At 42.2% G+C, this 14,472-nt stretch overlaps 1 protein-coding gene across 4 annotated transcripts in view; it reads left to right on the top strand.

The window, feature by feature from the left end:
* Positions 1-7,603, top strand: part of gramd4b (GRAM domain containing 4b) — a 29,357-nt gene extending 21,754 nt beyond the window's left edge. For 2 of the 4 annotated variants that reach the window (XM_080841558.1, XM_080841557.1), the window contains exons 14-20: positions 277-431; positions 1,003-1,020; positions 2,551-2,698; positions 3,016-3,109; positions 3,337-3,427; positions 3,534-3,602; positions 4,556-7,603. In XM_080841558.1, the coding sequence (XP_080697684.1) occupies positions 277-431; positions 1,003-1,020; positions 2,551-2,698; positions 3,016-3,109; positions 3,337-3,427; positions 3,534-3,602; positions 4,556-4,663 (683 nt within the window). In that variant the 3' untranslated portion in view covers positions 4,664-7,603. The remainder of the gene's footprint in view (positions 1-276; positions 432-1,002; positions 1,021-2,550; positions 2,699-3,015; positions 3,110-3,336; positions 3,428-3,533; positions 3,603-4,555) is intronic. The other 2 variants (XM_080841560.1, XM_080841559.1) reach the window with 1 other exon arrangement.
* Positions 7,604-14,472: the final 6,869 nt, after the last annotated feature.

Raw genomic sequence — 14,472 nt, 5'->3', positions numbered from 1 at the left:
TTTAGGTGCACGAAGTAATAAATATCTGATGTTCTGCTGTAAATAATTGAATCCATCCCTTTAAAAAGCATGCTGGTATAAATTAGACATTGAATATCTGCTTAATTCCTTAGTTGCCTGTGAAATATTTCTGAGTAGAGGGACCTAGACCTTACTGAGTGAGACAGGGGCTGTCTTTAATTCATCTCTACCCCTTTAGGCATTAGGCAGTCATTTGCTCTATCCAGTTGTTGCCCACCTTTGTTGAAATGAAGTGGTCACTCTCTCTGTTGTCAGGTCTTTATGCTGGCATCAAGTTCTTCGTCATCGACTTCATATTCAAGAGCTGTCCAAAACTGCGGGACAAGTACGACACCCCCCACATTGTCTGGACCAATCTGCCTACTGATCCTCAGCTAAAGGATCGTAACAACCTCAACCTATCCAGACGGGTGAGTGTGAGTGAAGGAGTGGGTTTAGAAGTTTGGTTCAGAGTGGGTGTTTTTTTTTTTTTTTTTTTTTCCTGTGACCTTTTAACATCTATTGTTTGCCCTCTAACTTGGGACATTTGCTCAAATTTGAATATTCATGTTTAGAGTGCCGCATGTGGGCATGGTATGCAAAGTGAGGTCAGTCCTGTGACATTCATACATACTTGCTTGCACCATAATGAATATCAGTCATTGTTGTGCACAACATACGTTAGGATGCAAGCATGTATGAATTTCACACATGTTTACAATGGAGGCAAATGTGGGTGGGCAGACACACACATATGGTTTTAGAAGAGCTACTGGTTTTTACAGGACTGACCGCACATATGGTGTTAGAAGAGCCAGTGGTTTTCACAGGACTGACCGCACATATGGTTTTAGAAGAGTAACCAGTGCACTCTTTTGTTGTTCTGTTCTGGTTTGAGTTGAGTTGAGTTTGCTTATTGCTCCCCAGAGCTAGACGTGTGTGTGAGTGTGTTTTAACCCATCTGTGTCACATGACCAGTTTGCTATTTTTTCCCCCTCTCAGCTCTCTGGGTTTGAGAAGGTAGGGCTCCTGGTGTGATCCTCAGTTTTATAGCACCTGCCTGCCTTTTGGCACCTCTGGCTGGCTTGTGTGTGTGTGTGTGTGTGTGTGTGTGAGGGCTTGCACATGTGTGTGTGTGAGTTACTTGAGATTTCTGAGACAAAATTAGCTTGTGATTTCCTGCACTTCCTGAATATTGCATTAAAATGCTTCAGTGCTCAAACACAGCACAGTATTATTGAATTGGTGAATAGTAGGTGTAGGTTCCTCTTGGCTTCTTGTGTGTGTGTGTGTGTGTGTGTGTGTGTGTGTGTGTGTGTGTGTGTGTGTGTGTGTGTGTGTGTGTGTGTGTGTGTGTGTGTGTGTGTGTGTGTGTGTGTGTGTGTGTGTGTGTGTGTGTGTGTGTGTGTTCGTGTGTGGTTGGTAATGGCTCATAGTGGGCATTGCTTAGACTGGGTGCAGATGGGCAGTAGTTTTAGTTTGGTTAAAGCCATCCCACTCTGGATCTCACAACAGCTGAGTGCTTTCATGAAGGCCTTCATTTTGCATTTTGCATTTCACAAATCTGTGTATTACTTCTTACAGAACAAAGGTTGTCTGTCTGATGTGCAGCAGATGGAATTGCATCTGTTCTACAGCAACACTACAGAAATTTGGCCTATACAAATACATAGTTTGTAATGATCTGTAGTGCAGTATGATGAATGAAATGGGCTTGGCTATTGTGATATTCACCACTAAAGTATTTTATAATGTGAGTGTGACCTATTTGTATGTAAGCACTTTTTCAGTAACCTGTAGTGAACTGCTGATTGAAATATTATTATTTGGTAAATTATGTTGATTTTCAGGGGCCTCTGACATTAGCTTTAGCACTGTTTAGCACTATTAGCACCACTGACTTGGAGTAGAGCAGAGAGTGGAAAAAAGTCAAATGTACCCAGCATCTGATGATTTGCGAAACACATAGTTCTAAAATGGTCATCCAGCTTGCCCTGGCCTGCCGTGCTTCTCCATATGACCTGGAGGGAGAATGAAAGTTACATCATTCTTAACGTAAATGTACAGCTTACGGTATTTTGCTTTGCATGAACCCACCCAACACAATAAAAAGAGGCTGTAGAAAGGACAGATGTTGTGTGTGAGTGCAGTGTTTCCACATGAAAACAGTTTACCCGCAGTCCAGTAAAGCCCTCATCCTATGTCCACTACAAGGCCCTCATGAGTGAAGAACACTGCAGTCAACTCTGCCACATCGGGCTGATGCTATTGTGAGCACAAACAGAACATGGATTAACCAAACCTCCTGTGGCTACTGCGCTGTTGACTGTGTGTGGGGCGGCCATATTCCAGCAGAGGTTATCTGCATGTGTCGATCTAGGACGTGTTTTCGTTCCTAAAGACGACTACATTTACATTTAGAACTGCAGGTTAAGAATATTGAACATGACCTGATTTTCTAGATATGTGCATGTAGATAACCTCTCCCTTAGGCCACTCTCTGTGTCTCCAGCCCACAAGACACAGGCTCTGACATCTCGTCTTCTTCAGATTCAGCCTATGGTGGCCCGGGGTAGCCTGGCAACCAGCGTCCCGTGCGGCATGAGCAGAGAAGAGGAATGTGGTCGCATCTACAGCACCAAGAAAGGCGCCTTCCACGAGGTCTTCAACCTGTCGGAGACAGAGCGGCCTTTACCAGGTGGGCAGAGCAACACATCAGAGGGATCCAATGAGATACAGTACCAGTCAAAAGTTTGGACACACCTTCTCATTTTTTGAGAAGTCTTTTCTTTACTTTTATCATTTTGTACATGGTAGATAACACTTTTTTTGTTTAGTACATTTTCGATGTGTTTTTTCGTAGTTTAAATGTCTTCAGTATTAATCTACAATGTAGAAAATAATACAAGTAAAGAAAACACTTTGACTGGTACTGTATGTAAGGTCCTCAGAGGACCAAGTGATAAGACTGTGTTATTTCACTGACGTGTGTGTTGTGTTTGTGTCTTACCCCAGTCTGTGAGAACGGGTGGAGATGCTGCTTGATTAACAGGGATAGGAAGATGCCGACTGACTACATCCGTAATGGAGTTCTGTTTGTCACAGAAAAGTATGTTTTGTGTAGTACATTTTAATATGACTTGAGATATAATTTCAATTTGAAACAAATGTCTGTGTTTGTGCATTGTCAAATACACTTGGATATACAACCATGGATATGCTTTTTGATTTGCCTGCTGATTTAAAATGGGTTGTTGACAACGGGATCCGTGAGTATAACCATGACTCACTTCTGCAGTTTCATCTAAGATGTGTGTTTGTTTTGCACATGCACAGCTACATCTGCTTCGAGAGTTCCAGCTCTAGATCGAGCTCCTCCAAGAAGAATAAAGTCATCAAGTTGGTGGACATCACAGATGTTCAGAAGGTTCCCTCTCAATTGCTTTGGGGAAATGCTTTGGGACATGTTCATTGTTTTAGTGTTTTGACTGTTGACAGGAGTCTTGTTTTCTAACATTGTCTCTGTGTTACAGTACAAAGTCCTGTCAGTATTGCCAGGATCTGGGATGGGTATCTCCATAGCCACTCCTAACACACAGAAGGTAAGAATGTCTAATAAAAAGATAGAGAAAATATGAGAGGAATGAGTCTGTGTAAGGCAGCTTACAGTTAGCAAGGTGAGAAATCCATATCAGCCCCACCTTTTTTAAACCAGCAAAATACTGAATTTAATGGATAATGTGTTTAAATGATTGATTATTTATTTATTATTATATTTTAGATCCCTTTTTACTAAAGTTTTAATTCAAGTCTTCTGGAATCACATGGAAACCTTATTTTAAGATTGATTAGAAATTAATGCAATTAAACTCTCAGTTCCCACATACTTTTACACCATACTGAGGGGTTGTCAGTAATCTGTTTTAGGGGTCTTTGGATAAGTGATACCAGTAACTTATACATTTTTTATATATATAAATGATGGTTCAAATGTCAGATATTCCTTTTTACAACTAGAGTAATATCCTAGGGAGAGGGAGAGATATAGTAGGAGAGGGTAGGAAAAGAGGGAAGGAGGAGTGCAGCGGAGTGGAGGATACAGAGAAGAGAAGGGAAGAAAGAGTGCAGTGCAGCGGAGTGGAGGATACAGAAGAGAAGGGAAGAAGGAGTGCAGTGGAGTGGAGGATACAGAGAAGATAAGGGAAGAAGGAGTGCAGTGGAGTGGAGGATACAGAGAAGAGAAGGGAAAAAGGAGTGCAGCGGAGTGGAGGATTCAGAGAAGATAAGGGAAGAAGAGGTGCAACGGAGTGACTCTTTTTTTGACTGAAGACGTTGACTCTTTTTTTGACTGAAGATTTGTAAGAGTGTAAAAAATAACTTGCACTTCATACTACTTCAGTAAATGATAAGTGACAACTCAGCATCCACAGCCCGAATCCTAGATATCTGTGGTTGGTTTGTGGACTGGCTCCACAAATTAATTGCGTTGTTACCTGAATGACCAAACTAACATGAACACCTTTTTTTTCCCCCTCTCTCCGTCCTTCCCACCCAGCCACTGGTATTTGGTGCCATGATCCACAGGGACGAGGCATTCGAGGCCATCTTCACCCAGTACATGAAGGTCGTCACCATCCCAGGCGCCACCAGCCTGGAGCCCTAGCCCACGCCTGGCTGCCTGTGCCTCGGCCTCTGGCCAGCCCCGCTGTGGCCTGCCCCAGACCGCCTGCTCCCCATACCGCACAGAGGAGCAGCCTTCCTCCCTCTGCCTGGGCTCTCTCTCTGGGCTCTGAGGGCCTGGGCCAGGCCTCCTTCTTTGAGGGGGACTGTGTGTGGAAGGGTGAGTCCTTCTCCCTCTCTCTCTCCCACTGGATAGAGGGGCGCACTGGGGAGACCAGCCTGGACTCATTAGCCTCCTCTATGAGAGCGTGTAGGATGTTCTTTTTTATATATAATCGTGCGCATTTTATCTGGTGTCTACTGTGCTTTCGTTGGGGGAAATCTACGCGTTTTTTAACGTCAGGCGGTTAGTCCGTGTCTTAACATTGCATTGCCATAACAGAATAAGGGGGCTGGATCCTCCTAACCTGTCTATTGTGCCATGCAGGTCATACTGTACTGCAGTTTCTTTCCTCTGTTTTTGGTCCCTTAAGTGGATGTAGAAATCACCTCTAGCCTTGCCCTGGATTACACATACACACACAGCACTTTTTGGCTTTGTTTGGTGTGTTTGTCAAGAAATGAATAGGTGTCAAAATGTGGTTCCATAGTAGACACAAGGTACGGGAACGGAGCCCTTGTCTTGGACAGGAGTACTGAATGTAAAGGGCACATGTATGGTTCTGCCTCATCTCGATCTCCAAGAGGATACTCACCGTAGTGACTAGACACTGATCTGAAGTCAGACATCCTTCTTTCTTCCTCTCTGGGTTGTGCCCCAATTAGTAGAATTTTTACCCCTAATCCCTGGACAGAAGAATGTTGCCCACTGCGACTATTTACAGCACACTGAAACTGAATTCCATAATTGAACCGCACTGTAATTTCAAACTGCCAAATCAAAATTCCACACGTTACTACACAGTGATTGGCTAAGCAGAAAAGCACAAGGGAGCCATGGATATATCCTGAATTTATGCTTAACGGCTGCAACCAGGTGGCACTGTTCAAAAAGGATTTTTAATGGCAGTCAAACGATTTGAATCTAACTGAAGCTCTTCTGTTGGATAGTTTTGCAGTCGTTAAAAATGTTAAAAATGTTAAAAATGGCTTTATGGGTGAAGGGAATTTCGGTTATTTACATGGTGTAATTCTGGAATATTATTTTTCTATCTTTCGTATTAATCTCATCATATTTAATGAGCCGCTCTCCAAATGTAAGTGCTTTCTATTCAGTACGCTCCAAATGGAATTGATTCAGATATTACACAATCCTCTACAGTGGCCTCCATATGGGGGGGAAAAAGCTGGCCTTTTTGTTTTTGTTTATTTTCTTTCACACATCCTATGGCAAACCGTTTGTTTACTAACGTTTGACAAATGGCTGCAATATTGGTACATCTCAGTTTTCATCTCTAACTGGAAAAGGATAGGGAAAGCCTTAAACCAAGTATCTCTCTCAACCATCACACTCTCCTGACGTCCTACAGCATCTGACAGTAAAATACTGAAGTACTAATGACTGCCATTTCATGTTCAGTAGCATTGCTCCATTCAGAATAGCCAAACAGAAGACCTCACTCCATCACACAACATGTGATCGCTTCAGATGTGTTTGATAATAATACTTGCATTGTTAATTCCTTGATCTGACTATAAAGGTGCAGTTGTAGCACACAAAGCATGGAGTAGAACGTAAAGATGTGTCACATGATCACATTATGTAATGTATTTCATGTTCATGGTAGACAAAAGTGGTTCCTGTTCTACTCAGTTAATCACCACTAAAAATTGAGGTACCTTGTCTCACTGCCTTGATCACTTATTAACTGCAGATGCCTTGTTTGTGTTAGAATGGGATAGCATAATTACTTGAAAGTAGTAAATGGACTAAATGTCTAACCAAATCTGCTAGAGGCGCATTCTAGGGATATGTTTTGTTAGTTCTTACATTATTTTCCTTTCCTGCCTTTTTGTGGTCAGACCATACTAAAGAAGCACAGAATGTATGGTATGTTATTTTCAAGTATGGTATTTATTTGTTTGCCAAAAGTCATGTCTCTCTTGTTTCACTGCCATGGAAACCTGCTGTTAAAATGTTTTGTTTACATGTGTATGGGTCCGGCTGGATTCCCTGAGCAATCCTGGGATGTGAAGGCCAGGCCCTCTCTTGTCCTCAGTAAAAAATTAACACTTTCCAAGATGCATTACAGTGCCACAGTTCTCATAAGGTACCCTTAAGGTGAGGGTGCTCTTAAGAAACTGTGCGCTGGTCATTGAGCTGACATGTGGGTAGTCCTGAGTCGTAGGTGTTTCGGAGGTCGAATTGGAACTGCATATTTCCATCATCACCACCTCGACCAGTACAAGTGATCTCCAACAGGACACACATTAAACTGACATCATACTTCCTTCATTCAGTCATTGGGTTTTGAATGGATCCAGGCTTTACTTTGGTCGTCTGCAGCTGGCACATCTGCTTGCTGCTACAGCCAACCAAAAATCTGCCATGGGTTTCAAATGGCTAAACTGACAGGAAAGCAGACACAGTTTCAGCACAGCATTTCAGTTAGGTTATTTTAAACTTAACAGAAGCTTAATCTTTCCCATGGTCAATGATAATGTATTACAAAAATGATACTAATAATATTTTTGTAATATTTTACAAAAATATGTGTGATATCTTGCAGATATAACCACTCATAAGTCTACCCATTTGATAATCTTGCATGAACACATGTCTGACTCCATGTTCATAACATTTGTATTCATCAGTGTCTGTCTATTAGCCCTCTCCCCATTCGGCTGTAAATCCCTGTTTGAGTTTTGCCTTACCTAGCAGAGATGAGAATACTTGTTCCTACACAGTGCTAGGCTTCTTCTAAGACTAATGCTGAACAAAAACTTTGTAATTCATTTAGTGTACAGTATAGGAAAAAATTCTGTAAAGTTTTTAAAGAGAGTTATGTCTATTGTAAAATAAATGTAAATTTTTATTTAAGCAAAATAACTGATTTGTGTTTTGTCTTTTAAATTCACTCTATAATGCACTTATTTTATTTCTTCACTAGAGGGCGCTACTATTCTGTTTCCATTTTATATTCCTAGAAATGCTTATCTTGTTTGAACAGTTTTGAGCTAATGCTGCTTACATTCAGGCCTATTTAAAAGTAAAACTGATAAATTGTACATAAATAACCTAAACGTGGTAATGAAGATATTTTTACCAAAGCCTCAAACCTGAGGACTAATATAAGAAAATATCTGACATTATTTTCTTTGACATGAAAAATCCATATTAGGCACACGCATGCATTCCTTACAGTTCTTTAAAATATGGATACATCTGTCTTCCCTGAAACCCTGTAAAAGCAAAACCCTTTAATCTGTAAAGTGTCTTTTCTATTAGAAACATGCACTCTAATCTGTTTATATGGGATAGCCAACACCAATTACCAGTGAAACATGAAGTCATGGAATGATGCCTGAAAGTTCCTTAACACTGATCAACTTAATTTTTTTTAGATATAAATGAAAATAAAATAATTTCCAGGGGTGCCAATAAGTTGTTACCATGGTAATCGTCACTGCCTCGGCTGAACATGCTGCCATCAGCAGTTGTTGTACTAACCTACACTGTAGTGCAACTGGTTTGAATTGAATGATGAAAAGAATAATCGGTCATATCTAACATAAAAACCAAACCCAGTTCGACTTGGTGTTTAGATGCCCAACTACCCATGCACTCTTAAATGGTAGCGAGGAAATCAGGTAAGTGATTTCAGGGAGGTCAATAGGTGTGAATGATTCTAGGAATACAGCACATTGTAATGGAGGTTGCATAGGTCATCCTGAGAGGACTACAGGGTCATGAAGGGGGAGGAGACAACATTTACTCTGTATGATCTTTTTCAAATCATTTTAAATCACAACTTCTACAGCTTATAGAAACAGTGTAATTTTGTAAGTCTTAAAACGGTGTTGAAAAGAAACCTTGGGTTGTTTTTATTCTTTTCAATCAACAGAGAATTATGGCATCAGAAAGTGCTCTTTACGACTTACAAGGCTATCCCCTCATGCTAGGCGAAACACCTAGTTTAGCAGAGAACCATTTTCTTCCTCATTTTGATTACGTACATGAGTCTGGTTTGGTGTACCATTGGCCAGTCTTTTTTAGTTTCTTGTTCTATTTATCAGTGGTGTGGTTGATGGTGTTGAGGGTTGAGCGAAAGTGAATTTATGACACCATCTGTTTGTAGACATGTAGTGTGTGTGTGAGTGTGTGTGTGTGCTAGTGTCACCTTCAGCGCCTGGGGCAAGACTGAGGCTGGTAGTTTGACATGAACTCTGTCGTAGTCTTATCAGACAAGCGGCAGCTGAAGAATTGGATTGAATCCAATGGTGTGCAGAGTTCTAATTACGTGTTGAAAGTAATTAGGGGATGATCTAACGGGGCAGTAATTAATAGAACTTTTAATATTATTAAAGTAGAACTATTAATGCCTAAGCTGTATGGTCAGACAAGATCAGTGGTGTGTTGGGAAAACCTGATAGAGTCTGTCAGTAATTGGAATGCGATTTCCAGGCCAATGTTTTCATTGTCCGTGCGGATGTTAAAATCTCCCACTATGAAAACTTAACTTAATTGGAGTTAATAACCAGGGTGGCTAGTAGAAGTCAGAGAACTCAGGGAGAAATCCCCTTTAGGGGCCAGGGGTTCTGTCTGGTTTTCCAGTTTGGGAGTATAAGACTGAGGACGAGAACTTAGAACCTGGTGGAGTGGTGTGCCGACAACAACCTGGCTCTCCACACCAAGAAGACCAAAGAGCTCATTGTGGACTGCAGGAAGAAAGGTGGCACACCATATTAACCACACATATACATATATGCACTTTACGGAAATATCTTCCTGCCACAAAGCTGTGACATGTGACCTGTGGTTATGTGACCCTTTATCCAATAGACATAACACCCATAGACATGGTAGTCTTGCAGCTTTACAAAGACAATAACCTCATATATTCTTGGATGCTCTAGCACTCTACCTTAGCATATTGCATCTTGCCCATACCAGAAAAAGCCTTGGATTGGTGCATATGTTCCAATTCCGTATTCCAAATAAGTGTCTTCCTCATTTTACATCTCCAAAAAGTCCAGAGATCATGATCCAGACATGACATCTCTGGAATCGACGTCATCAGCATTGCTACATGCTGGAGATCCTTTCCTTCCAGAGGGTTTTCCATGACCTGTTTATCAGTTGTGAGACAAACACAGATACTTTGTGAACAAGGACAAGGACTCTGTGGACTGAACAAACTGTTGAGAAGAGAGTAGGATACATGTGTACAGTTTCCCTGTGCCTGGGCGCTAAGGTGCAAAGAGTATTGTGTGTAATGGACTAAAGAGGGTGCACCACAGTTGGTCCTCGCCCCGATAAAGGATTAGCGCCCCCACTTTCCTTCCACATCCTTGTCCAACTTTTTTGAGTCCGGGGTTTGCTCAAAATGTTGATGAATATGCGTGCCAACATTTTCAAGCTCTTACCTGCAACAGCATTGCTACCCCCCACACACACACAAATTCAGCCCCCCCCCCCCCTGTTATTGCCCTATCAGGCCTCAGGGATTAAGGTGCATATTATATATGGCATTAGTCATCATGGATCTGTCATAAAGTAATAAAAGCATGATTTGATAACAGAATAATTCATTGCCCACTGATTTGCAATGTTTCATGTTAATATCAGATTTATCAGACTGGTCTTGAGAATCTTATCCCTGTCTAGTTTATCTATGTCCTACATTGCATTACTGTTCTATGTTATCCTTAACCTTAATACAAACCAAATGAATCCCCAGATTGAAATAAAACTATCTAGTGCCTATATAAGTCGCCTACACATGACTAACAAACAGCAACTTGGTTCATATTAATATGATATGCTTCCACTCACTCAGTGAATTTCCTTCTCTACTTTTCCTTTTCTGATTTTACACACTTTTTTTTGCTTCAGCAGTCCTCAAAGGTTTATTGCCCTCTAGTGGCCAGATAACCATGGTGCAGCCACATAGGTGGCTACATGTGAAATCCTGGAGATTTCAAGAAGTACTGAATGATAAATACAATAAAGTAAGAGCCCTTGATATTTGGTTTAGCATTCACTAAAAGGTAGATGCCTCCTCTGAAAAACATTGATAATCATATTTAAATAGTCCTTTTTAAACAAAAATTAGTATTCTAAGTATCCGTTTCCTGTCCAGAAAGCATGCTGTCTCCCATGCAATGGGATTTAGTGCTTCATTTAACTGAGTTATTCAAGTAGAGAGTACATTAGCCATGCCTGTTGGGATCATTAGTAGCTTGATAAGTGAAGTGACAGTAGCTGGTGGGAATGGAGTGCATAGCTAAGGAGCTCCAGCGGCTCAGACATACACAGTCATCCAGTGACTGCAGCCAAGCTATTTATAGGAGTGGCTGTGCTACCCTGAAGAAGCACTGCTCTCTCCCTCTCTCTCTCCAGCTTCAGTTACAGGCGAGCTCTGGTGTCCGCACATCTCCGTGGGTGTACCCCCCCCCCCCCCCCCCCCAACACACACACAAACACGTTCATAATATTACAGTTTTTGATTAATTGTCCACCCACCCAATGTTGGAGAAATTATGGATTAATTAATCAATTGGGGGAAAAATCCTCCTCCTAAACTAATTTATCTGCCATGTTTCTGGTTCTCTCCCCTCTCTTTCTCCACCCCCCCCCCCAACCCCCTTTCTATCTCTACCTCTCTTCCCGGCAGAAGTGCCCCCACCCCCTCATATGAACCGAGCTTCTGCTCAAGCTTTTTCCTGCTCAAGTTTTTCCTTGCCCCTGTCACCTTTGTGCTTGCTTGAGGGGTTTACAGGCTCTGGGCTCTGTAAAGCGACTTGAGACAATTTAAATGTTTGGCCCTATATAAATAAAATGTAATTTAATTTTACATTTGATTTGAATATTTGTATTATTATTCTATTGATATTATTTTATTTAGTTATTTATTTGAATTTCATTTAAACCTACATTCTGGACAATAGTCCATTTATTATCAGTAAAGTTAGCTGTTTAACATCACATAAAATTATGGCATTATTTGTGTACAAGGTCCTTAATTATTTAGCAGTGCCTTTTAACCAAACTTCTTCTCTGGAGGGTAAATGTTAAATCAAAAGCTGAACTTGGATGAAATGCATTTGGGTGTGACTCTTGAGGACTCTCTGGATCAGATTGAATTGGGCCATCCACCACCTAAAGGGACCATAGGTGAGAAGAGCTTGGGTTACTCTCTCCAACAGCAAAATAAATAAATAAATAAAAACCAGACGGGACGAACAAGACCCAGACACGCCGCGGGTCTTCTTTCATCCTGAAGGGATCACGTTGGGAAGGCCCATTCAATCAACAGAACTAAAGAGCAACATTCTAAAAAGCCGTTTAATAAATATGGGTAATTTACCTGAGATGGGGGACGTTGGACTCACTCCAGACCTAAGGTATTTCTGACATACAGATGATGTTAACCACGCAGAACCAGGAGCAAACACCCCCACCTGATGGGTTAGGGGCCTCACTTCTACCTAAGAATCTTTGGATGATGTCATTTTGTATGAAAACTACACAGAGCCAGTAACCCCCTACTCACACCAGCACACTAAGTCACGGGAAGGCTTGCATGGAGCTGATTCGTTGCTTTCTTATCTCCATGGGAACCCCGCAGGGATGGTGCTGAGTGACCATCGATGGTGTCAGTAGCAGTGGGCATGACTCTCATCATCAGGGAGCCCCGTATGGGACCGTGCGTGTGATTCATTTATTCAGGAGGAGGAGCATATAGATTTGTATGATGGGACTGGTCTCAGGAATCCTACATGGAACTTATGTGTGCATTAAGGGTACCAACTTCTGAACTACTTCCTAGTTTCATACTATGTAATTTGCAATATTTGTCTTGCTACCCAAAGGGGCTTCACTCTCTGATATGGGTGTAGGGAACGTGTTCATTGTTACACTGAAACCTATGCCTCCAAGTCTCTGTCAAAGTCCCTCACAGTAGGCTTCGATGCACACACATTTACACATACCTTATATCCTCCACTAAAATACATAGGCAAGGCAGCATAGAAATTAAATTATAAAACTGCAAACGCCCAAGTCCATATGCTTTTAGTGTTCAAGTGTGTGAACGGACCGTAGCAAAGTATTGCCATGAAAGAGCAAGAGAGGTTGATGTACACCTGCCTGGCCACCAGTCTTCCTGCATTGGACAGGGTGTTCTTTGAACAGTCTTCCCAGGCTCCCTGGGCGTGGGGATGCCATGGAAGAGGGGGTTATGCTGTCTACTTAAAAAGGACAGCGCTTAATGAAGGTCTGAAATCAAAAACCGGAAAGGGGCTGGGGAAGGACGAGAGCTACGGGGGTGTAGATATTCTGAGGGGCCCCGCCTTTCGGATCTTGGGTATTCGGTTTCTCCCTCTTGCTTCATGCTTGGTTACCTATCATTGAAAGCAAGCATGGCTATCAAACTCAACTTGACAGCCGGCTAAAATGGGTGGCAATGAAAACCTAGGAACTGCTGCAATGCTCCACAAGGGTATTGGGTTACTGCGGAAGGAAGCCTTGATGCGAAACACCTTGGAGAGAGGAAGACTGTCACATAGCAGAAGATCTCACGCTCCAGGGGCAAGTGAATCCCACCAACAGGTGCTGCTTCTTATCAGCTCAACACATTAACGCCACAAAGTACCGGTTAGATTTTTGCCCCTATCATGCATGTTTATTTTGTTTAAAAAAAAAAAGTATGTTGAAGGAGCAGACAATGTGTCACGACTTGACAACTCATTTGAAAGCTTATACAAAAACAAGTCTATAAATAAACTGTTCTTAGACTCAGCTGAAGTTCAGAAGTGTATCTCTAGGTGTTGAGCTAATAAACATCCATCACATGAGAGCCTACGCTGCTCTATCTCCTGTTAATGGGAACGGGGGGGGAGCCGTCCTTCTTCAGCAGATTACCACACATCAACTCATCCCAATGACTGGAGCTTTCATCACCCATCACACACTGTAGTATGTGGATGTGTCGCCAAGTCCCCCCCGCCAAGTCCGGCCGATTTCATATACAACGCCGTGGCTGGCACAGGCCTCCCGTGGCCCCCGAGGCCTCCCGCCAGAGCTGATGACTGCTAGGACTTACACCTGCTGGAAAAAAAAAGGACTTCCATAATTCGATAAGGCCTCCACACGCGCATGCCTTTGAAAATGCACGGGCACACATTAGCACGCCCATAAAGTGCGTGCAGGTTCATCACCTAGCTCCTGGGGCACAACAAACACGCCTGGGGGGGGGGGGGGGGTCTCAAGTGATGCCCATGGAATGGAAGGGGGAGAAAATGACAAGGGTGTCTGTCACACTAGTGCTATGAGCTGCTGACCTAACAGGGGAAGGAGGAAGGAAAGCTCATCTATGCTATATTTAGATTTGCCAAAAGATCGACGGTAAACATACGAGTAAAATGTTCCGGTATAAATTAACCCCAGGGATATGTGTTTAATGACATTTAAAAAATAATTTAAGTTGTATCTAAACACTGTTGCAGATTTTAAATCACGTTTTTCACAGTGCATGGCCCTCTTTCACAGGAAATATCATTCACAAGAATGTCTGCACTCTCACAGGCATGGCTGTGCTTCAAGCGTTCACATGTATTTGGAGGACATTGTGGGAGTTCCACGTCTCCGTTCTGAGCGCGGGTGACATGACGATACCCTGTTGCGGAGGC

This window comes from Sprattus sprattus (genome assembly GCF_963457725.1).
Source record: "Sprattus sprattus genome assembly, chromosome: 7".
Classification (NCBI taxonomy): Eukaryota; Metazoa; Chordata; class Actinopteri; order Clupeiformes; family Clupeidae; genus Sprattus; species Sprattus sprattus.
The sequence above is the reverse complement of the archived record's forward strand: the minus strand, read 5'-3'. Positions and strand labels throughout refer to the sequence as shown.